Below are 26,500 nucleotides of genomic sequence, written 5' to 3'. Positions count from 1 at the left end.
TTTCTAATTTAAATGCCAAATTAGAGTTTTGACCCCAATTTTACGGTTCACTGAACATAGAAAATGATAGTGCAAATTTCAGGTTAAAGTTTTTGGTCAAGGTAGTTTTTGATAAAGTAGAAGTCCAATCAACTTGAAACTTAGTATACATGTTCCCTTTGATAAGATCATTCTAATTTTAATGCCAAATTAGAGAATTTATTCCAATTTCACAGTCCTTTAAACATAGAAAATGATAGTGTGAGTGGGGCATCCGTGTACTGTGGACACATTCTTGTTTTACAGTGTTTTAAATTACTGTATGTTTTTTACAGTGTTTTATATTACTGTATGTTTTTTACAGTGTTTTATATTATGTTTTTTACAGTGTTTTATATTTCTGGATGACCCCCAGTCTGTAGCAGATATCCTGGAAAGATTGATCAAAGGAACAGAGGTAAATAGTATTACCAGGTTCAGATATCAACAATAATTTCAAAGATGTACTTTCAAATCTTAAAATCAACTTACTCAAATAAAATATGAATAACAGCCTCAAGTGTTCAGATTTTAAAAGATTAAACAGAAGAGTTGTCTTATCATAACATCATCTTTTTAGTTGCCAGGTGTATGATTTATTGTACAATCTAAACTTTTGACTTAAACACATTTAGTTTGATTTTCATAATCTATCTTCCTTATTATTTATGAGGTACTAAGTAATTTTTTATGATTACATTATTAATTAGATAAGAGAAAAAACATTTAGGGAAACTGATGATGTAGAACAGTTAGACAAACATTATACAATGTAATCTAACGGTGAGCAATTGTTGTCATTTCAGTTAGACAAACATTATACAATGTAATCTAACGGTGAGCAATTGTTGTCATTTTAAACATTTGTTGAAAATCTCCAGATAAATTTGGCTTTGATAAGTTGTTCTTAATTATTAGAAATTAAGAAAGAAAAAAACAAAGACTTTTAAAAAAGTGTCACTTTTGTCTTTTTGTTTATCAATAAGGTGATTGCACTTGTTTTTGCTGACTATTGTTTCATTTAACCTGTTGAATTCCAGGAGAATTTATTAATGGCCTACCAGATAGCCTTTGACCTTTATGACAGTGCAACCCAACAGTTTCTACTGAGAGTAACCAATTCTCTCAGATCTACAGTACCGTTACCTGAACCAGAAAAATCAGTCAAAACAGAGGAAGACAAAAAAGACAGGTATACAGTAGTAGTGCCCTCATGTAGAAGGATATTAAATATATGTAGAATTTGAATTTGCCATATTTATTCTCAAGAATACATTTTTGTCGAGCCTTCGACTTTAGTTGAAAAAGCGAGACTAAGCGATCCTACATTCCGTCGTCGTCGGCGTCGTCGTCGGCGGCGGCGTCCACAAATATTCACTCTGTGGTTAAAGTTTTTGAAATTTTAATAACTTTCTTAAACTATACTGAATTTCTACCAAACTTGGACAGAAGCTTGTTTATGATCATAAGAAAGTATCCAGAAGTAAATTTTGTAAAAATAAATTTCCACTTTTCCGTATTTTACTTATAAATGGACTTAGTTTTTCTGCGAGGAAACATTACATTCACTCTGTGGTTAAAGTTTTTAAAATTTTAATAACTTTCATAAACTATCCTTGATTTGTACCAAACTTGGACAGAAGCTTGTTTATGATCATAAGATAGTATCAAGAAGAAAATTTTGTAGAAATAAATTTCCACTTTTCCGTATTTTACTTATAAATGGACTTAGTTTTTCTGCGAGGAAACATTACATTCACTCTGTGGTTAAAGTTTTTAAAATTTTAATAACTTTCATAAACTATCCTTGATTTGTACCAAACTTGGACAGAAGCTTGTTTATGATCATAAGATAGTATCAAGAAGAAAATTTTGTAAAAATAAATTTCCACTTTTCCGTATTTTACTTATAAATGGACTTAGTTTTTTTGCCAGAAACAAAACATTCACTCTGTGGTTTAAGTTTTTAAATTTTTATAATTTTCTTAAACTATCCTGGATTTCTATCAAACTTAGACAAAAGCTTGTATCTGATCATAAGATATTATTCAGAAGTAAATTTTGTAAAAAAAAAATTCACTTTTTCCGTATTTTACTTATAAAATGACTTAGTTTTTCTTCCAGTTAACATTACATACAGTCTGCAGTTAAAGTTTATAAAACATTTATTAGATTCATAAACTATCCTGGATTTTTTTACCAAACTTGGAAGCTTCTTTCAATCAAAAGACAGTATCGAGAGGGAAATTTTTATTCATGTTTTTCCTCATTTTTGTTGAATCTGCGATTAACAGCAAAAGTAGGCGAGACACTGGGTTCCGCGGAACCCTTACGAATTTTTTTTCCAGAAGTTTATTTTAATAGTATTTTACTTAAAACTTTTGCATTTGAGAGTTATATATCAGAAATTTCAGCTGCTCATTAATATTGAACTGTAAACACTATATATAATGGGAAAATATATTAGACTTTTTAAACTTTGGCAAACGGAGGGATCATATTTGGTAACTTTCAAGATGACTAGCAGCAGGTGTAGCACTTTTTGTTTTATATAGTATGTTTTCTTACCAATATTCATGAAGATTACAATCAAGCAAACAGGACATACTGGAGATAATAAAACACAACATTTTATGTAACTTATTTATATTATTCCTCTTGTTTTAACAGTGAAATGGAAATTGATGATAGTAAGACCCAAGCCACAGTTGCCACAGATGCTACTAAAGCCACAGACACAACTACAGTAAAATCAGAGCCACAACATCCTCTGGTAAATTTAAATAAGTCATTAAAGTTGTTACCTCCCTTTGCACAAGGTTGGCAAAAACCCGGGTTTTATGAGTATTGCCCAGCCCAGTGGGAAATACTGGGAAAACCCGGGTTTTACTGGGTTTTAGTTGGTAATACTGGGCAATACTGGGTAATATAGAATACTGGTCTAAATTTCATAGAGGATTTAGTGATCAAACACAAATGTAATACATTTAAGATATATATAACTTGTTTTAGTTGTCGAGATTGGTCAGACTGTAAATATAAAGCAAAAAAAATCATTTTTTTCAAATAAGTACAACTCTTATTAAGAAGTAAGAAAAAATACGTTTAAATTTATGTATATTTTAATGTACTGTCAATAATTAATAAGTAATTATTCAGATTACAACACAGATTTGTTTATTTACAATAATCAGCCCTTTCAATTTTATAAATTTTAATGGCATGACCCCTTAGGTTGTTTATTTAGCAATATCAATATGACTGTATAACAATTAAAATAACAATTCACTTAAAACAATGCATTTTTATCAAAGATTTGATTATCAAAACAATGCTTGGTAATTAACACGGTATCCTTAAATGTGCAAATCTTGCATTCTGCTTACATATAGAATTAAATGAAATTGAATTTTTCATTTTTCTAGAAAGGACTCAATGGTTATCTGTATAAAAAGTATATATTTAGCTGTAATACTATGAAACTACACCAAGTCTTAACTATTTTGTGTTAAAATGAGCTTAAAAATTCATATTGCCCAGTAATGCCCAGTATTACCCATTTCTGGGAGTATTGCCCAGCCCGGGAAAACCCGGGTTTTCCCACCTGGCAATTCCCGGGCGGGTAATACTTTGCCAACCCTGCCTTTGCATGAAATGTTTTTACCACACTTTGAATACTTGTCATATATGGACCATAATTTGGTATTCGGCCTTTGGTTTCTTTTTGTATCCTTTTTTATAAGTTCTAAAACTTTAACTTTTATTCTGTGGGTTGTGTTGATGTTAGAATAGTATTAATGGAACAATTGAGTTTTTCGAGAAAAAATTAATACATTTTGATTCACCGTTTACGTGACAGGAAACAAAACAGGAAACCAATCTTTATTTTCTTTATTTTGCACAATATATTTCAAAAGACATAAATGAACACCATTACTAGTGTTACTTGCTTCATGTTAATATTTAAAATCTATTTTCAATGTTAAATTAAAGTTTTTTTTAAACGCGACAGGAAACCATAAGAAACCGAAAGCATTTTTTTAGTTTTATTTTATTGCAAAATCTGCTTGAAATGATCTGAACAGTATACTTTTTCTTAAAATCCATCTTAAATGTAACAGTATTATAAAACTCCTAAATATGTGCTTGTTTTGAAAACAATTAGTACAATTTATTCAGGAATTTCCGTATTTTCTTCATTGATACAGGATACCATAATCGTTGTATCTTGATGTTTTAGCCAAAAAAATGTATTTATATTTGGTTTTGAAATTCCAGTTATATACAATTTATTCCAAATCATTGGTAATGTAAAATTCTTTAAATCCAGTAAAGAAAACAACTTTTAACTTGGAATTAGCATCTTTAAAATAGGCACCATGTGATATTTGTAACCTGTACACCATCTACATGGTTTCCACATTTTAACCTACTTTAGTGGGCTAAAATCAATAAAGTACTTCCTTTCAAGTCATGCATGGTAAAAGTTTACTTTTCCTTTGACAAGTTTATTGCGTTTCTGATAAGTGTTTGCAGAACATGAATAAAAAAAATTAATTAAAAATTGTGACAAAGATACCAACTTTGTACATTCCAAGTGTAACGGTACATTAACATGTATTTTTTATTAAATTATCTTTATTCACCTAAAATATCCAGTAATATTTACTGTTGAAGCTAAATCAATCCAACGAACATCGGCACCATGATAGGAGACGTAATTTCGATTGAATTTTCCAAGGACCCTTTACATCGTTATTGGGAAATGAAGTGTGTTAAAACGTCGGTCAAATCTGAAATCGATTTTGTCAAGTCATTGGGCATTTATTTTCACACAAGATCGTATGTAACATTATGCACATAGGAAAAATAATAGACCCCCGGCGCAATCTCTTTGAAAATTGTATTTTCCTTTTTTAAACAAGACGAAACAAGCCTACAGATTATGTTTGCTTACATCCCGTTGGAAACAAATACAATGTTTAGACCTAGTATTTCGTATATCCGGCTGTAAGGGCGTGATCACATGTTAGTCACATGTTTCACGTATGACCGGAAATGATTAGAACTTAACGACAAAAACAATTTTAATAAATAAATGGACTTCTGTTTCGTGTGAAATGTAACGCATAACGATAACGTCATTTTTGTCGAGCCTGCAACTTTTGTTGCAGAAAGCTCGACATAGGGATAGTGATCCGGCGGCGGCGGCTGCGGCGGCGGTGTTAGCTCACTTCTTAAAAGCTTTATATTTTAGAAGGTGGAAGACCTGGATGCTTCATACTTTGTATATAGATGCTTCATGTTACGAAGTTTCCGTCAGTCACATGTCCAATGTCCTTGACCTCATTTTCATGGTTCATTGACCACTTGAAAAAAAAGTTCAAATTTTTTGTAATGTTGAATTCTCTCTTATTATAAGTAATAGGATAATTATATTTAATATGTGCGTACCTTGCAAGGTCCTCATGTCTGTCAGACAGTTTTCACTTGACCTCGACCTCATTTCATGGATCAGTGAACAAGGTTAAGTTTTGGTGGTCAAGTCCATATCTCAGATACTATAAGCAATAAGGCTAGTATATTCGGTTTATGGAAGGACTGTAAGGTGTACATGTCCAACTGGCAGGTGTCATCTGACCTTGACCTCATTTTCATGGTTCAGTGGTTATGGTTAAATTTTTGTGTTTTGGTCTATTTTTCTCATACTATATGCAATAGGTCTACTATATTTGTTGTATGGAATGATTGTAAGGTGTACATGTCTAGCGGGCAGATGTCATGTGACCTAGACCTCATTTTCATGGTTCAGTGGTCAAAGTTAAGTTTTTGAGTTTCGGTCTTTTTATCTAATACTGTATGCCATAGGTCAACTATATTTGGTGTATGGAAATATTTTATGATCTTTATGTCAGTTGCGCAGGTTTTATTTGACCCTGACCTCATTTTCATGGTTCATTGCACAGTGTTAAGTTTTTGTGTTTTGATCTATTTTTCTTAAACTATAAGTAATGGGTCAACTATATATGTTGTATAGAAGCATTGTTAGCTGTACATGTCTGCCTGGCATGGTTCATCTGACCTTGACCTCATTTTCAAGGTTCATTGGTCTTTGTTTAGTTATCTTGGTTAATGTTAAGTTTATGTGACAGTTGTAATAAAGCTTAGCTTTATACTTAGGACTATCAACATAATATCAATGATTAGTATAGAAGGCGAGACATTTCAGTGTGTGCACTCTTGTCTAACTTAATTGTTACGAAGAACAAAACAAGAATGTAAATCATCTCTGATTTACCTGTTTGAACATCTCGCGAGAGTTCGTATTTGCATATTGTTGCAAAGAATTCTTTTACAACAAAGCAGATTAAACCATCTAAAATGTGCGTTACGAAATGGGAAACCAAAATAACGACAGTGTTCTTACACCTGCTACAGAAATACTTATAGTTCTCGGCATTTTCTTCTCACTATTCTTATTGGTCGATGTTCTTTGTTATTTTAAAGCAAAAATTACGAATTTGCCGGTGACGATTATCTATAAATTAGTCAGCGTTATGCACTTCGGACGCGAAAAGTAACGCGAGAAACGACACACAAATACGGTCGTATAATCTTTGAAATTTGTTAATTTCAATTTTTTTTCTAGGGAAGAGTAGCATACACTTGTATGTTGATAAAAATAATGGCATCTTTAGATGTAGTTACAACTTTTCTTACAGTAATTCACATTTTATCACTTTTCTATAGTTATAGGAAACGGAGCCCAATAGCAAATTATGGTCATTATTAGAGGTTTTAAATATAAACAGAAATACAATATTAAATTAGATTTCTCTATATAAAATTATATAATGATCAAATATGCATTTACATAAGTTATTTCTTTTGCATTTGATAAATTATTAGTATATACTACGAGGTGTGCTGTCCAATAAAGGGACCAGAATAACAGACTATTGGTCATATTGTATTATATATGTTTATTATTTACAAATTGCCTACTTCATTTTCTTTAATATTATATCAATCAACTAAATCAAAATCAATCATATTATGTACTTTGTTTAACCTATTTTGAATTTACTTTACATTATGTTTGAAAATTATATTATAATTATTCTGCTCATTCTGGGCGCCGTGTTTGGCAAATAAAATATTTGTTTGTTTGTTTGTTTGGTTTAGTTAATATTTGAGAATGTGAGTAATGATAGTATTTATAAACTCGCTTTTTGCGTTTTTCTTCAAGTTTAAGATACTATTAATAAAAAAAATTCTAAATAAAAATAAAATAAACTTTATATGAAATTTAAAAAATAAGTACAACCTGTAGTCATGGTAGTTATAGAGACTTGACAATGTATGACTTATTTACTATAAATATAGTCCTACTTGATTGTTGGTTTAGCTGATTGTATCGTGTGTGTATTCCTGATCTTTGTAAACAAAAATTATGTTGGTCTAGAACTTACATTAATTTATAGAAATAACAATAATTATTCTATGGTTGTACACATTGTATATTTGATAAATTTGTCAGTTGACAAGATGATTTATTTGTTAGTTTACCGCATAGAATTTATTAAAGGGGCATTAGCTGTCAAATCGACTTATAACATACTAAAATATTTATCCAAATATTAAAAAGTCTAAAAAAAACAATTGAAGATGCATGAATACAATTATATATTTAAAAATTAAGTGTGTATTTTAGTCTAGAAGCCATCTAATAAACCATTGAGGTAACCTCTGAAGACTGCCAACGGTCATATACCTGATATAAACATAAACATAGATATAGATATAAAGCGACCTAGTACCATTTGATTTTTCTAGATCTGTTTAATTTAATATAATAGATTAAAAATAAGATTTGCCTTTGTTCCCTTTCAATGTTGACATTCTTTTCCTTTAAATAAATGAACGCACACAAAACTCATGCGTTATCTATCTCTAGCTAAATGGTTAAATTGAAGTTCATATGAATACGGATTCAATAAGGTCGAATTATTCACTTACAAGTGAAAAATTCACCATCAATGTTTCTGAGCTTATTTTGGCAAAATTGAACCATACTGGCTGCTAAAAGATAGTTATTATTTTACTTTTTCACTTTCATTAATGATTGAAAAATATATTCAAATTGTATATATCTCTTAGCTAGTGCCCCTTTAAAAGATGTTTATACAATTTGATAGTATAATGTACTTGGATCATGTCAAAAATATCCTATTGAATTAATTCATCTACAATCTTGTTTGAATCAAAGGAAAGTGAGTTTTCAAAAATCTAGAAAATTTGAAACCTCATGAATGAAAGTTCTTGTATCAGCTAGTATTTCATTAAAACATATTTTCTCAAAGCAATTAAAACACTTAAAAATCTAATGCTTATTTGTAGAGTGAAGAAGATAAAAAGATACAGGAAAGAATGAAGAAATTACAGACGATTCTGGGAGGTGATCTGACAATAGGACACAATCTACAGTTCTTAATACGGAATAATAAAACAGACATGTTAATACTGAAAAATACCAAGGTATGTCCATCATGCCATTTTGAGTAATATAACTGATATGTTATATAAAACTTTAAATTCCAAAGAAAAGTAGGATATGTTTTATATACTTGAGGGTCTTACTAAAAAACAACTGTACATAAACCTTTTGTAAAAGAAAATCCTTTATGTTATCCAAATCTTCATTATTATACTGAATTATAGTCTTCCCATACTCTAATTTGCAAACATTTTCATGTATTCAGTGTTACTGCACAAATGCAAGGATGAAAGAAAGTAAACAAACATGCAAAGGAAGATCAAATCAATTTACTGACTTTTCACGTGCTTCACATGCTGTGTGTTGATTGTTTATCAATATCTCTATCTCTAAAATTAATAAGCTTGTGATCAACAGTCACTGAATTTGTGGATAATACATTATAGATTGATAATAAACTTTAAAAATATGCATACAGTACTTAGTTTAATATATGCATGCATTGGTTCAATAATTTCGATCGCATTATGATTACAAGAAACGTGTTTCATATAAGTTAGATACTGAAACATTTAGTGCCTGTACCAAGTATAGACCATGTGTTAGATACTGAAACATTTAGTGCCTGTACCAAGTATAGACCATGTGTTAGATACTGAAACATTTAGTGCCTGTACCAAGTATAGACCATGTGTTGATTGTTATTGTTCATCATTTTATGATTGTTTTTAAGGTTACTTCAGTACAGAGAATTATAAAACAGTCAATTTAAATCTGATTTCATTTTGTAAAGAAGAATAAAACTTTGCATATATTGAAAATAACCAAGGTTTTAAATCATTTTGTTAAAAGCCCCATAGAGGAATGAATTATTTTGATACCAAAAGTTTGTTTGTATTTTATTAGGATGCTGTAAGGAACTCTGTCTGTCATTCTGCAACTGTAATGGCTAACTCGTTCATGCATTGTGGAACAACATGTGATCAATTTCTAAGGTAACCTCAGATATACTGTTTAAGGAAATTTTGCATGACATCAATCTGTTTAATCAATTACATGAATACAAAAAATGCTTACTCAAATGTTTTGTATCTGAAGTGGCCTCCGTGGCTCATTATTCTAAGAAGTTGATTTATGGTGATCACTAGTCAACATTGACTGGGTTTGCCAGTTCTCCTGATGGTGGTTCTCTTGGCACTCAGGCTTCCTTCACTAAAAAAAAAAGGTCATCATGTCATAGCCAAAGTGCTGAAAAACACCAAACATTAATCAATCAAACTTTGAAACAAGATAAATAGTAGTATACTTAACAAGAAATCCATTAAATCTATGTACTTGACTTTTAGTAAAACCAAAAAGATTCATGAAATCTATAGTACTCACAGACTCACAATCAAATCATTAAGTTCTATGAAATCTCTAGTACTCACAGACTCAGTCAAAACAAGAAGATTCATAAAATCTAGTATACTCACAGATTTATTGTAAAAACAAGAAGATCCATAAAATTTTGTGAACTCAGAGACTCACATCAAGTCAAGAAGCTCAAATGAATATATATATATATAGTACTCACAAACTCTGTCAATATAAGAAAATCCATGAAATCTTTATTACTCACAGTCAAAACAAGAAAATCTATGAAATCTTTGTTACTCACAGACTCGCAGTCAAAACAAGAAAATCTATGGAATCTTTGTTACTTACAGACTCAGTAAAAACAAGAAAATCTATGGAATGTTGTTACTCGCAGACTCACAGTCAAAACAAGAAAATCTATGGAATCTTTTTTACTCACAGACTCGCAGTCAAAACAAGAAAATCTATGGAATCTTTGTTACTCACAGACTCACAGTCAAAACAAGAAAATCTATGGAATCTCTGTTACTCACAGACTCGCAGTCAAAACAAGAAAATCTATGAAATCTTTATTACTCATACTCACAGTCAAAACAAGAAAATCAATGAAATCTTTGTAACTCACAGACTCACAGTCAAAACAAGAAAATCTATGGAATCTCTGTTACTCAGACTCAGTCAAAACAAGAAAATCTATGGAATCTTTGTTACTCACAGACTCGCAGTCATAAAAAGAAAATCTATGAAATCTTTATAACTCACATACTCACGGTCAAAACAGGAAAATTAATGAAATCTTTGTAACTCACAGACTAGCAGTCAAAACAAGAAAATCTATGAAATCTTTATTACTCACATACTCACAGTCAAAACAAGAAAATCAATGAAATCTTTGTAACTCACAGACTCACAATCAAAACAAGAAAATCTATGAAATCTTTATTACTCCCAGACTCAGTCTTAACAAAAAGATTAATGAAATCTACTGTATTCGCAGATTCTCAATCAAAACAAGAAGATTCATAAAATCTATTGTAATCGCAGATTCACAATCAAAACAAGAAGATTCATAAAATCTTGTGAACTCACAGACTCAGATGCAAGCAAGAAACTTCATTGAATATATATAGTACTTACAAACTTGAAGTTATAATATTTTTTTTTTCTTACTCAAGAAAAATTGATACCCACGAAAATAAATTAATCCACAGTAATAGACTCACAGTTAAACTTTCACAATTGTTATCACTATTTGTAAAATATGAATGAACATTTCTTTGCAGAGATAATTTAGAATGGTTAGCTAGAGCTACAAACTGGGCCAAATTTACAGCCACTGCTAGTTTAGGTGTTATACATAAAGTAAGTAGACTTTAACAGAAAGTCAAAGTTAACACATACGTTTTAAGGTTTATTTTTTCCATTCTTTACTATCACTACAATAATATACAATTATGGGAAAGGTGAAAATCCAAAGAGACTATTAACATATGTAACTTTTGTTCTTTTGTTTATGAATAAGGCTACACCTGGCCCCTAAATAAAAATATGTACTAGTTCAGTGAAATTGGATGTCATACTATACTCCAAAACATATAAATGAACAAAAATGAAAGATTATAAGTTGGATTACAGTATTATAAAAAGGAGGTGTGGTATGATTGCCAATGAGATGACTCTCCACAAGAGACCACATAATTAAATAATTAACAGCTATAGGTCACTGTATGGCCTTCAGCAATGAGCATAGTATTATGTCCAGATGTATTGAAATGTCTTTATGTGGACAAGCACTTTGAAAATCTTACTTTACTTGGCATGTTGGTCAAATTGAGATTATATTTATTTTCAAACTTATACCAGTTAAAAGTTTGCCTGCTGGAATTAATTATTAATTTTTCTATCCTAGGGACATGAAAAAGAAGCGTTGAATTTAATGTCAACATATTTACCTAAAGATTCTGGACCAGGATCAGCATATTCTGAAGGGGGTGGATTGTATGCATTAGGTATGTATACATTGAATTTTATTTAGCAATTCAGCTCAATGCTAAACTGATATAAGTGGGTTGTAATTGCCAATTTTCACTAAACTTGTTTTCTTTTGCCTCTCATGTGACAGGAGTAACAGAGTGTGAGAAATATGGATGCCACCATTACATAAACTATTTGTAAAAAGTTTTATAATTCATAATGTTACAAAGTTTTCAACTGTCCTTGACCTCATTTCATGGTACAGTTACTGCCAAGAATTGTTGACATGAGTTCTGAGTTGTTTTGAGTAACAACTATATATGGTATATCTGATCTTTGCAAGGTCTGTCATCATACAGGGTTTACCTGACCTTGACCTCATGATATTGATCGGTGATTACAGTTAAGTTTTTGTGGTAAAGTCACTATCTCTGATACTATTATCAATAGGTCATCTGTATTTGCTGTATTAAATGATTTTAAAGTATTCATGTCCAAATGGCAGGTTTTAACTATCATTGACCTCATGTTCATGGTTCAATGACTGCTTAAAAAACTATATTTTTGGGTCAAATGAATTTCTCACTTTTTGTGAGTAATAGGATAGCTATAGTTGGTATAAGGGATCTGTGCAAGGTCAACATGTTGGCCAGACAGGTTTCATTAGCCTGTGACCCCATTTCAGTGACAAGGTCTCGTATGAACTTATATCTTTTGTAGGTCTAATACATGCCAACCATGGTGGAGAAATAACAGAATATTTATTGAATCAGTTAAAAGATGCTTCAACTGATGTAAGTAGTTATATAAACAATTACCATAAATAATAAAAACATATGGACATATCTATATTGTATATCTTGCAAGAAATAACATTTACAAAATAGAAACTGAAAGTTTTTGTAATTTTTTCTGTGGCAGTTAATGTATAAACCTTTCTGTAGTTTTCTATAACCTTCATGACCTTGGATCAATTAAGTGGGAAAATGAATTGCCGTTAGAATGGCATATTTTAGAAACTGTAAAATTTATTTGGACATGAAAGTAAAAATATCAATTTATCATAAAATAGAGAATCAATTTTGAAGAACATATCCACTTCAGACTAGGACATTGAGAACATAGAGTGTATAGAGGTTAGAGAAAAGAGAATAGCTGCTATAAATCCCTGATAATGAAATCTTTATGACGACATAGATAAATATAAGGATTGTCTCTCACATCACTGTCTATTTATTCTGTCCAGGTCTCAATAGCAGAATCGTTAAGCAATGTTATTGCTCAAAGCAATATTTTATTTATTTATGTTTGTTATAGTACACAATCATTCAGACTCTGCTATCATTCTCTGGAGGCTGGTATTTTAGCTTTTCTGTGTATTTATACTAATCATCACTTACACATCAGTTTACAGGTTACGCATGGTTAGGAAGACTGCATTTTTCATTTATAAGGTCTTATGGAAATCCAGTAATAGAGATTGTACTGTGGGTGGATAGGGGTGCGGCTCCAGCAGTTTCTGTGCAAAGAATTGTAGATGTTTTTTTTTTATATATATGACAGATGATGGTCAAATTTGATATTGTTGGGTTTTTTACTGGGTTTTCCCAGAAAAGAAACAGATATTAAATTAGTTTAGTACGGTGGGTGGGCAGATGCCAGCAGTTTTCTTGCAATAACTTATTAAATGATTAACCTATGCTTTTCTAATATAATTTGTTGATACAAATGAATAAATGGAGGTCAAGTTCCATATTGACAATTTACACTTTTTACTGTTCAGGAGTTATGGTTCTTAACAATTGGAAAATATCACTTTATCATGTTTATGGTGTTTCCTTTCAATACCTTTCAATAACTTATGAATCCTTTCTTTCATCAATGGTTTTCAAAGTATAATATGTTGTTTCTGATGACAATATGGAGGTCAAGTTAAATATTGACAATTTTCACTTTTACTGATCAGGAGTTATGGTCCTTGATCTATTAGTAAATAGCACTGTAATGTTGAGTTGCTCAATTTAAAAAAAAATACTAGTAGTTGTTGACATATGCATCTTTCAATAAATTTTCTGACCCAAATAATGATTAGATGGAATTTCCCTGCTACATCAATATCAACTAATGCTCATCCAAAAAAGTATAACTATATCCAATGTTAACAGTACACCTGGTAGGTAGCATTGTGTGTCATATGCAATCTCCACAGAATGCTTTTAATATTTTCTATTGACTGTAAAGATGTTAAACTTCACTGTAAAATATTTTTCATAGATGGTCAGACATGGTGGTTGTCTTGGTTTAGGATTGGCTGCCATGGGAACAGCTAGACAAGGTAAGTAACTGTTACATTTCAATAAAGTAAATATCTCCTTTGATATTTCCCTAAGCAACAAAACAAAAACTCAAACTTTCTTTTTTTTTCTTTAGAAAAGTTAACATTGTGTTAAAAGTTTCATTTAGTTTGATATCTAGTTTTATTTAAACTATGAATTATATTGAAAAGTTAGAATAATTGATCAGCAAAAAAAAAGAGCTACAAAAATGTCCACAGGGGTCGAGATTTTTAAATAGACCTCTTGTAGTTATTGCTCTAGAAAGAAAAGTTTACCCATTTTTGCTGAAATAGATAAAGAGAAACTAGTGTAAAAGCAGACATTTTCAGCCAAATGAGATCTTCATATAAGTCCACTTGACCCATATAATCCATTGACCCCTCTTGGGAGTTATTGCCCTTGAAAAATAGTCTTTGAAACTGTAATAAATAGAGAGAACTAACATAAATGTTCAGCAATATAAGATTTACAAATAAGTTGAATTGGTTAAATTGTAAATTGATACTTTAGAGGAGCTATCACCATTTAGAAAGGAGAGAGAGAGAGTTGTAAATAATACATATTCTGATTGAAAAACTGATTTCTTGTTTGTTTGTAGATATATATGAACAGTTAAAGTTTAATCTGTACCAAGATGATGCTGTTACAGGTAATATATAGTGTAGTATATATATATATGTTGTCTGTATAAATTTTGTAATTTCAGAAATTATTGCATGCATTTATTATTGTGATTTTGTCATTTTAAATTTAAATGCAATTTTAATTTTTTTCGATTTTGAAAAAAGTTCTTGTAAAATTAATATGAAATATTTCAAATTGCGAGTTTAAATTATTGTGTTTACAAATTTGTCGCATTTTTGCAATAATAAAACCCTTGCAATAATTTCTGAATTTACAGTATATGGCCTTGGAAATGTTAATAAAATACAAAATCAACTTTGGAAGTGCTGTTGTAACTTTATGTCTTACTGGAGTTCGTTGAAATATATGTTTATGTTCACATCATGCAATATCTATAACAAGGTTGAAAATCAGTATTGATCAAGTATTTATTGTATATACACCCATTGGGAAAGCAATTATGGAAAATCAACAATATAAATCATTTTTCGCCTACTTTTCTCATCAGAGTTTAGTAAAGTAAAACACCCACACCAGAAGTAGGGGGAACGCTGATGTCACCTTGTCTGTCTGTCCATTTGTCAAACATAACCACAGGAGAATACAGACATCCATTCCCTCATTCATTGTAAATGTTATTATTCTTCTATCATATAATTGGTAGAATTTTTTCTGGTCAAAAAGTTAAGTAATTCTTCTCTGCCATTTGATCACTCTCAGAAATATTATAGATTAATCAAAGTCTTTATTGGCACATTAAGAAATACAAATTATGATAATGTTTTAATAATTGTTAAACTGTTAAAGATTTTAATGTGAGAAACTGACATAAAATTTGATTTATGGAGAAAATAACTTAGAAAAAAAACCATAACATCATTGCTTTTAGTCTTAGGTTTGCTTTTCTTTACAAATCAGTTACTGAGTGCAAGTTATTGAAATGGCATGACAATTAGTTAACCAGCCAATAAATGTCTGTAAAATAAGCTGTTTAAAAGTATAAATAACTTCTTAATTTTAAGGAAAATAAGAATATTAGTTCTGAAATTACTAGAATTGATTTAAAGTAAAGCATGGGATGGACCTATAATTTATATTTTTAGAAGAAATTATAAAAATAATGATTCTGATAAAAAACAAACTTTAGCGGTAGAATTGAAAATCAATCTTAAAATTATTGACACAAAAATAGCAGGACATTCTATTATAAGTGTTGTTCAATTAACATTTTCTCAGTAGATCAGGATGGCTATAAATGAGGATAGTATTGTTTGGCATATTTATTATAAATAATGGTAGTAGATTCCCTCACATATCTCCTAATATTACAGAAATGATTCCCTGTTTATACAGCATCTTTTGAACTACTTTTCATATCATCTAGGAAATGATTAAGCAGGGAGGGGAAGGTCTTTGTGCTTGTCATCTAATAAAAACCAGAAATGTTTCTAAGTTCAGTTTTGATATTATCTAGTATGACTAAAATGTTTCTATTAGTTACAACTCATTCTTGTTTGTACACATTTAACAAAGACAAAAAGATGGAATGTTACAAATGGTAGTGCATTAGAATTATTTTTCACAGTGTGAACACATGCATGAAAATATATATATATATATATGTGATATTGGTCTGTCTGAATAAAAAAAAATAAATGATGTCATCACAATGTGGGATTTACATAAAAATGTCAACCAAACTTAATGTTATAGATAAGTGTGTTGAAATGATTTTCATCATGTGTCCTCAAAGATGAAAAGTTTGGACCCATATGAATAACTGAGAGAGGGAAAATCAAACTAGAGATCACATGGGAGTTATGTCAGGTTTGATCAGTCAAACTTGTTTGGTTCTAAGCTACCTTACTGGGCTTGCAGAACAGATAGATTAATCACTGTCTAGTCTCACAATTATTTTATCAAGATAAGTGTGATAAAATGCAAAACTAATTTAAACCCAACAGAATAACCCTTGAATGTAGAGAATGAGGACATGACAATTACGTTTTGTAATTCCCTGTGTTAGGTACATATATATCTTGGTTATGATCCCATCTATCATGTTTAAATCAGGTGGGAACTATATGTACATGAATGTCATACCAACATTTACTTAACTGATTGATAGATTAATCTTTGTCCCAGAAGACTATATCTCTATAAAATCATTGTCTATGACAATTTTTCACGATAATGTTTTAAGCAATAATGACTTTTAAGGAGCTTTAATTTGAATTTTATATCATGTTAGGAACTTAAGCATTCTTAAACATTTATTTTTACGAAAATGTTGGTATAATTTAATCTGATTTGTTTTAGAAATTATTTGTTTTATTGTGATCTCTTTGTCATAGGAAGACTAACTTTGTTTTAGCAAATTATGTAAGAGGAACTTTTTTGTTTTTTTTCTGTCTGTCTATCTGTACATTTTTATTTTGGAATTGATATAATTTCTTCTTACTATATACTTTGTATTTCAATATTTTTGGTAATTTGTTTTCCAATAGTAAAGCTTTGAAGTTGAGTGTTTTCCAATACGAAGAAGTTTAACAATGAAAATATACAGATGGATAAAGGATGGGGAAAACCCTATTACTTATGGAATTAACATGTCAAAAGTTCTCAGAACATTTAAGACTGATTCACTTCAAATTTACAAATAGGGCTATATAAGGCTATAGACTTGTTCTGACATCACCAAGGTACATAATTTATCACCCTTACTAATTCATTGGCAGCTCTTTGTCTAATGAAACTGAATGCCAAGATAATCAATCTTAAAACTGATCAACATTAATTATCTTAGCCTCACACTTAAAACTGATCAACATTAATTATCTTAGCCTCACACTTTAAACTGATCAACATTAATTATCTTAGCCTCACACTTAAAACTGATCAACATTAATTATCTTAGCCTCACACTTTAAACTGATCAACATTAATTATCTTAGCCTCACACTTTAAACTGATCAACATTAATTATCTTAGCCTCACACTTAAAACTAATCAACATTAATTATCTTAGCCTCACACTTAAAACTGATCAACATTAATTATCTTAGCCTCACACTTTAAACTTATAGCTGATGTTAAATCAGAGAATACTTCTACAGAAAACCGTCATTGTGGAGGAAGAGTTACTTACGTTTAGAGAATACTTCTACAGAAAACCGTCATTGTGGAGGAAGAGTTACTTACGTTTAGTAGTTCTATCTGTATTTAAAATATGTAAAATATATCATTTGAACATATCTGAAACTGATCATGTTATACTAAGAAAGGCGTGCAATGGATATATTTTTAAACTGCACTTTGATGGCCAAGTGTTAAATGATTAAACGTTGTGCATTTGAGCACTATATTTTAGATTAAACTGATAAAGATATTTAGTGGTCTGAAGATTTTATAGATTTCTTAACAACTAGTTAAGTCACCAATTTAAAAGTTAACTATTAATCATTTGTTTTATTCCTACAATTTTAAAAACCAAAGTGACCAACTATTAATCATTTGTTTTATTCCTACAATTTTAAAAACCAAAGTGACCAACTATTAATCATTTGTTTTATTCCTACAATTTTATAAACCAAAGTGACCAACTATTAATCATTTGTTTTATTCCTGCAATTTTAAAAACCAAAGTGACCAACTATTAATCATTTGTTTTATTCCTGCAATTTTAAAAACCAAAGTGACCAACTATTAATCATTTGTTTTATTCCTACAATTTTAAAACCAAAGTGACCAACTATTAATCATTTGTTTTATTTCTACAATTTTAAAAACCAAAGTGACCAACTATTAATCATTTGTTTTATTTCTACAATTTTAAAAACCAAAGTGACCAACTATTAATCATTTGTTTTATTCCTACAATTTTAAAAACCAAAGTGACCAACTATTAATCATTTGTTTTATTCCTACAATTTTAAAAACCAAAGTGACCAACTATTAATCATTTGTTTTATTCCTACAATTTTAAAAACCAAAGTGACCAACTATTAATCATTTGTTTTATTCCTACAATTTTAAAAACCAAAGTGACCAACTATTAATCATTTGTTTTATTCCTACAATTTTAAAAACCAAAGTGACCAACTATTAATCATTTGTTTTATTCATACAATTTTAAAAACCAAAGTGACCAACTATTAATCATTTGTTTTATTCCTGCAATTTTAAAAACCAAAGTGACCAACTATTAATCATTTGTTTTATTTCTACAATTTTAAAAACCAAAGTGACCAACTATTAATCATTTGTTTTATTCCTGCAATTTTAAAAACCAAAGTGACCAACTATTAATCATTTGTTTTATTCCTACAATTTTAAAACCAAAGTGACCAACTATTAATCATTTGTTTTATTCCTACAATTTTAAAAACCAAAGTGACCAACCATTAATCTTTTGTTTTATTCCTACAATTTTAAAACCAAAGTGACCAACTATTAATCATTTGTTTTATTCCTACAATTTTAAAAACCAAAGTGACCAACTATTAATCATTTGTTTTATTCCTACAATTTTAAAAACCAAAGTGACCAACTATTAATCATTTGTTTTATTTCTGCAATTTTAAAAACCAAAGTGACCAACTATTAATCATTTGTTTAATTCCTGCAATTTTAAAAACCAAAGTGACCAACTATTAATCATTTGTTTTATTCCTGCAATTTTAAAAACCAAAGTGACCAACTATTAATCTTTTGTTTTATTCCTACAATTTTAAAACCAAAGTGACCAACTATTAATCATTTGTTTTATTCCTACAATTTTAAAAACCAAAGTGACCAACTATTAATCATTTGTTTTATTCCTACAATTTTAAAAACCAAAGTGACCAACTATTAATCATTTGTTTTATTCCTACAATTTTAAAAACCAAAGTGACCAACTATTAATCATTTGTTTTATTCCTACAATTTTAAAAACCAAAGTGACCAACTATTAATCATTTGTTTTATTCCTACAATTTTAAAACCAAAGTGACCAACTATTAATCATTTGTTTTATTCCTACAATTTTAAAAACCAAAGTGACCAACTATTAATCATTTGTTTTATTCCTACAATTTTAAAAACCAAAGTGACCAACTATTAATCATTTGTTTTATTTCTGCAATTTTAAAAACCAAAGTGACCAACTATTAATCATTTGTTTAATTCCTGCAATTTTAAAAACCAAAGTGACCAACTATTAATCATTTGTTTTATTTCTACAATTTTAAAAACCAAAGTGACCAACTATTAATCATTTGTTTAATTCCTGCAATTTTAAAAACTAAAGTGACCAACTATAAATCATTTGTTTTATTCCTACAATTTTAAAAACCAAAGTGACCAACTATTAATCATTTGTTTTATTTCTACAATTTTAAAAACCAAAGTGACCAACTATTAATCATTTGTTTTATTTCTACAATTTTAAAAACCAAAGTGACCAACTATTAATCATTTGTTTTATTCCTACAATTTTAAAATCACTGGCTGATTTGAACTAAAACATACTAGTAATTGATTTTTTTTCTGAATAGAATCAAATTTCAGACATAGAATATAAAACTGTTGAGAAAAAGGCTGTGATTTTGTGTAGGTTGATTGACTGGGAATTATGTCTTGTAGGATTAGATTTCTGTCGTATCAAATTAGATTAGGGATTTGTATTGTGGCTTGACAGTTTGTTATAGCATGTTATAAAACAATTGACATTTGTCGAGTATGTATTGTTTGTGGTCGACATCTTCATAATGAAGGAAAAACCTCAACCACATCTCTGCCACTTTGCTATTCTGGTTTTTAATTTTATTATCCCTCATTCTCATCTTTACTATGAGCACTCTTGTAAAGGATTTTAATTCATGGTATATTGTATAAAAATCCTATTTTCTTAGACATTTATTTAGCTATTGACATGTTTTATATGGAATAGAATAAGAAATTGCAGGAGAGAAATGTTTTGGGAAGCCTTGCCTCTGACATTTTCTATTAATGTTTTATAAATGGAAAATAGATTTTGCTGACAATTGATAATGCCTTGTTAATCCAGCATGTAAATTGAAATCAAGTTCAAATAAAAAATGGTTCATTTAAATATGTCAGTAGTTTAATTTATAAAGTGCAATGTAATTTGGTCATTCCGAAATATGGAAATAATACTACCGTATCTGCAGTCAATTTAAGTAAGAAATTGTTATAAGAAGATGTGGTATGAATGCCAATGAGACACTCTCTGTCCAAGTCACAATTTGTAAAAAGTGAACCATTAAAGGTCAAAGTACAGCCTTAAACACAGAGCCTTGGCTCTCACCAAATAGCAAACTATAAAGGGCACAAAAGTTATAAAAAGTTAACCATTATAGGTCAAAGTACGGTCTTCAACACGAAACCTTGGCCCACACCGAACAGCAAGCTATAAGTTTATATATTTAACTGATAAAACAATGTCCAGAACAAAGAATCATTTAATTTTATGATTAGCATGCAACCTCCAATGAGATTTAGGAGAGATTGGTGTAGATATCATGGTATCTTAGTTCATTCACTATACATATCTGTTACTAGGGGATCAAATCATTATCAAACATCACTGGAATCTAATATGTCTATTTCAATAGATTATACAACTTTGAATGTTAATATGATATCGGCTATAGTTTCACTTTATTCTCATAAAGCATGGCCTATGGTATCAGGAAGTAAACAAATAATTTGATATATGGATCTAATTAAACCTAAAATGTGTTTTCTTCAAACATGGAAATAATAGCCTCTAACTGATTGTCAAGAGTGATAAATTATATAAATAAAATGTGATGTTGACCTGTAGTTATATGATGAAGTTTCCATTAAATATTAACATCTCTAACTAAGTAAATACCCAGAAGCAACAAGACTATTAAGGTCTTACTGGTTATACTTTATAATGGTGCTTATAGTTTATTTTTTATATTTTACCATATTATTTAACTGATGCTATGGTGCTTGTCTGTCATTATTTAGGACAAGAGGGGCGAAAGATACCAGGAGAACATTCAAATAAGGAAATGTGTCTTGTATTTTTTGTTTTGTTTCTTCTTGATTTGTCAATGCACAATAAATCTGAGTGCAGAAGTAATAATAGTAATATTCTCAAAAAGGTCAAATAAAGTACCAAGTTGAAGAGCATTGAGGACCCAAAGTCATTCCAGTCAGTCTGGTTTTCAAAGCCACAAATCCAGTAATAGAGACTGTAGTTAATCGTGACCAATGTGCACCTTATACAACTTCTGCTTTCTAAATAGATTTGGCTTAATTGTATAAAAATGATATGGTGTTGAATTTGTGACTACTCTAACTGAGGAAAACCTTTTCATAAAGATAATAACACACATCACTATGATAATTAGCTGAGGTATACTAATTAAAAGACCGTGTGAAATCATTGACGTCATTTTTATGTAATGATTAGAGATAATTAAAGTGTGAATTCACTTATATATTATTATTATTATATACTACCTATTTCACATCAATAGAAAATCTCTGCTTTATGATATGAGTACACCCAACTTTAATGTGCTTATTTTGGAGTTTTTGTGAAAAATGCTTAGATTTTCGAGTATTTTCAACTAAATTTTGGACCAAAACATGTACTTTGAGTACACAAAAGTAACAACTGAATATTTAAATATGATGATTGTTAAAAAATGATCCACACCTCTATTAGAATTATTTATTTTTTTCTTGTATGTGCTCAATATTTTCAACTTGCAAATATGTTTCAAAATGTGCATTTTCTGTCACTAAGCACATGACATTTAGCAGTTAGACCTAAACACAGGAAAATAAAACCCTGCTTGACGTTAGAAATCCCCAAGAATAAATACTGCAAAAAATTACACTTGGTTTTATTTATTTCAGGTGAAGCTGCAGGGTTAGCCATGGGGCTGGTTATGTTGGGGACAAAACATGCCAATGCTATAGAGGACATGTTAGCAGTAAGTATTCAACATCTACATTCAATCATTGGTTATTGGACAAAACAACAAATTTTTAAAAAAGAACGAAATTAATAAATTATCATCGTTACATCCATTGTAATTAAACATGGCATTAAAAAATACCTTGACCTGAAAGCAGTTTTACAGAGGACAACATAAGAAAAATATTTTTGTAAATTGATCCACCATTTTAACATTAACACGGAAAAACACAAAACTATGTCACTATTTGTTTAACAATAAATCAAGCATGTAAAGTACAAATTATCGTGCTAAGAAATGATGTCAGTAACCTAATAACAGAATAGTTATTACTTCTATGAGCAGTATTTAACACTGACTTTGTCCCAGTTTTCTATTTAATACAGTTATGTTTGTAAATATTAAATCAAATTTCCAGCATTAAGACATTAAAAATGAAATACAATGCTATAATGGTTGTCAGCTGTAGCAGATTTAATTTTATTTTACTTGATAATCTTCCTGGGAGACATCATTTCATATATCATCAATAATTTAAAAGGAAAGGTGTCTTGTAAAGAGTTTTTTTTGTTCTTTATGTATTTTGTTTTAAAAGTGATTGCTATTTTTATAGTTTCTGATGTATAACAGGCTATTTTTATAGTTTCTGATATATCATTGAGCCTTGCAGTTATTTATGTTTATACACCTCTTCCCTTGCCAACTGAACTTCAGTATGTCTTCTATGTAAAGAGAATTAGTAAAATAAAGCAATATACCAAGTATAGTAAAATATAAAATTGAGAATGGAAATGGGGAATGTGCCAAAGAGACAACAACCCAACCATAGAGCAGACAACAGCAGAAGGTCACCAACAGGTCTTCAATGCAACGAGAAATTCTCGCACCCAGAGGCGTCCTTCAGCTGGCCCCTAAACAAATATATACTGGTTCAGTGATAATGAACACCATACTAAACTCCAAATTGTACACAAGAAACTAAAAGTTAAAATAATACAAGACTAACAAAGGCCAGAGGCTCCTGACTTGGGACAGGCGCAAAAATGCGGCGGGGTTAAACATGTTTGTGAGATCTCAACCCTCCCCCTATACCTCTAGCCAATGTAGAAAAGTAAACGCATAACATACTTATTTCATTTCTAATTACAAAAAAACGTAACAGATAAAGTTTTTGTATATTGTTGAAGACTGCATACTAACCTCAATAAGTCCTCTTTACTGTTAAAAAAAAGTAGCTGTCTCATTGACTTATTCATCACATCTACTTTCTATTAATAAAAAAAAGGACAATAATATTTACCAACAATAATAGACAGCACAACATATATCCCACCTGACTCCTAAACTTAGGAATGGTTCTATAGTACTACGTCATTTGATCTCTAGTGGAGAGTTGTCTCATTGGTAATCATACCACATCTTATTTTATATCATACAATTAGTTGTTATGTTAACTCTGATAGATTTAAGCTGACACAAAAATTTTCCACACAGTCATGATTATAATAAAAGATTCATTCATGAAAAATATTCTGCAAGTATATAGTAAAAATGTCATCTATTAGAAGATAAGACGGATGGGATTGTTAATAAGTTGAAGGGGAAATTAATTTTCTGTGTGATGTTTGTTTCACCACCTTACCAATTCCATTTCATTGTTTAATAACTTGATTGGAAAGTATTTATGTCTCAGCTTAGAATTAACGAATCATTCTCCCTCTTCTCATTATCATTGACAATTTGAGCTGGCAGCCCTTTATGGATTGCATGAAGATAAAGTCGCTAATTTGTCAATAAAACTTTCTTTATAGGGGGATTTGTATAGAATAATGAATGAATGGAAATACAGTCTTTTATTCCTCAAAAGATATGGTTTGAATTCTGTCCCAAATATATATTAAAAAGACCTATCGTATATATCAATGACATCAATATCCAGGAGAATAACAACTATAATCTTGAGAAGAAATGAAAAATGTAAAGAAAATACTCCTGAAATGTTGTTGTGTTAGATTTACTAGAGATAATTTGTCTTTATTATTTGTTAAAAGATGCTTTTCAGACAAGGTTTTGTTTTGGTTAAATAAATTTAAAATGTTCTTTTTTATGGCTCTGCAATGAAGTTGTTGGTGCCATATAGTTTTACCCTTGTCTGTCATTCCGTCATTCTGTCATTTGGCAACAAACCATTATACAGACTTTTTTTCTAAACGCCTTCAGATATTGATTTTTGGTATGTGATTTAACCATGATGAGTTACATATCAAGTGTAAGTTTCATTTCGCTCTGCTAATTTTAACTGAAATAATGGGCTTTGAACTTTGATAAATTGTTGAAAAACACAATTGTAAGGTCTTTTTTTCTAAACGCTTTCAGATATTAGGATGTTTTTTGGCATTTGAGTTAACCAAGATGAGTTACAGATCAAGTTTAAGTTTTGTGCCGCTCCAAATTTTTGCCAAAATTAAGGGTTTACAACTTTGAAAATTGTTGAAAATCACAGTTATTCGGACTTTTTTTTGTATACGCCTCCAGATTTTGAGCTGAATGTGAGATTACCATCATGTTTGTGTCCACATGTGATATTGAAATTGCAGATTTTTCAACTTTTTGAGAAGGGGTCATTTGTGTCGCTTTGACACATCTAGTTTTATTTGTCTTTAGCTGTTGCGTTTTCGTATTAAGCTTTCTCATTGAATCATTGGACAATCTTGTTCATTTATTTTAATGCCATGATGTTTAGCGACCCATGACTTTAATGCGGTATATTTCGTATGCTGGAGACCCTCTTTGTTGTCTTTATTAATGTTTAAAGCATGTAATGGTGATCTGTCATCTTTATCATATTTGTGTAGAACATCCTCTTAGTTGAATTATTTTTTTCTTGCCCTGCCGTAGCACAGGAGACAAAGTTTTACCCTTGTCTGTCTGAACCTCAGTCCCAAAATAGGTTTCTGTTCACTAACTCAAGCTTGTCTCAACCACATGGTATGAAGCTTATACACAATGCTTATTACCACAAAACACAGATCAAGTTTGAATTTGGGTAACGTCTATTTTACCATTCTAGAGTTATGCCCCTTCACAAATTGCTGAATTTTTCGTTTCCATTCTCTTACTGAAGTTTGCTTCCAGCAGATATTTAAAAGAAATTATATGAAATGCTTATTACCACAAAACTCAGATTAAGTACAAATTTGGGTAGCGTCACATTTACAGTTCTTGAGTTGTCCCTTTTTAACATTATATGCAAGCAGGGCCATCCATGGGACACATTCCCCATTTATTTCAAATTAAAAGATTATGCTAATAACTGTTATAGTAGGAACATATTTTATATCATATTATAATTGGTAGTGTCATGTGAAGAAAGTGATGACAAACTAACAAATATCTGTAAACATTGTTTGGATTATTTTGCCATCACATTGAGACTACACATAATTAGCTGAGTGTTACTAAAGTTGTTATCCAATTTCTGTTGTCAATATAAACACATTTTGTTTACATGTTTTGGTTACATGTTATGTAGCATCAAATTTCTTATTCATAGTTGTTTTTTAATTATTAACCTTTACCACTTATTTATTTAAATCCTTAGAATCCTATTTTATGTCCATCTAAACTAAAATAAACTTCATTTTATTGGCTTCATTCCTTGTATAAACTACTAGTTTGATGTTATTTTGGTGTAAGTTAAACTGATTACAATTTGTCGACCTATCCTT

The 26,500-nt window shown here is 29.9% G+C and overlaps 1 protein-coding gene across 2 annotated transcripts in view; it reads left to right on the top strand.

Moving 5' to 3' along the window:
- LOC143066998 (26S proteasome non-ATPase regulatory subunit 1-like) overlaps positions 1-26,500 on the top strand; it is a 189,071-nt gene that overhangs the window by 24,688 nt on the left and 137,883 nt on the right. For both annotated transcript variants that reach the window (XM_076239920.1, XM_076239919.1), the window contains exons 9-19: positions 368-436; positions 1,059-1,210; positions 2,689-2,791; positions 8,419-8,556; positions 9,422-9,510; positions 11,158-11,236; positions 11,784-11,883; positions 12,569-12,642; positions 14,123-14,183; positions 14,783-14,833; positions 22,711-22,787. In XM_076239920.1, coding sequence (XP_076096035.1) covers positions 368-436; positions 1,059-1,210; positions 2,689-2,791; positions 8,419-8,556; positions 9,422-9,510; positions 11,158-11,236; positions 11,784-11,883; positions 12,569-12,642; positions 14,123-14,183; positions 14,783-14,833; positions 22,711-22,787 — 993 coding nt within the window. The remainder of the gene's footprint in view (positions 1-367; positions 437-1,058; positions 1,211-2,688; positions 2,792-8,418; positions 8,557-9,421; positions 9,511-11,157; positions 11,237-11,783; positions 11,884-12,568; positions 12,643-14,122; positions 14,184-14,782; positions 14,834-22,710; positions 22,788-26,500) is intronic.

This window comes from Mytilus galloprovincialis, chromosome 3, assembly GCF_965363235.1.
Source record: "Mytilus galloprovincialis chromosome 3, xbMytGall1.hap1.1, whole genome shotgun sequence".
Classification (NCBI taxonomy): domain Eukaryota; kingdom Metazoa; phylum Mollusca; class Bivalvia; order Mytilida; family Mytilidae; genus Mytilus; species Mytilus galloprovincialis.
The sequence above is the reverse complement of the archived record's forward strand: the minus strand, read 5'-3'. Positions and strand labels throughout refer to the sequence as shown.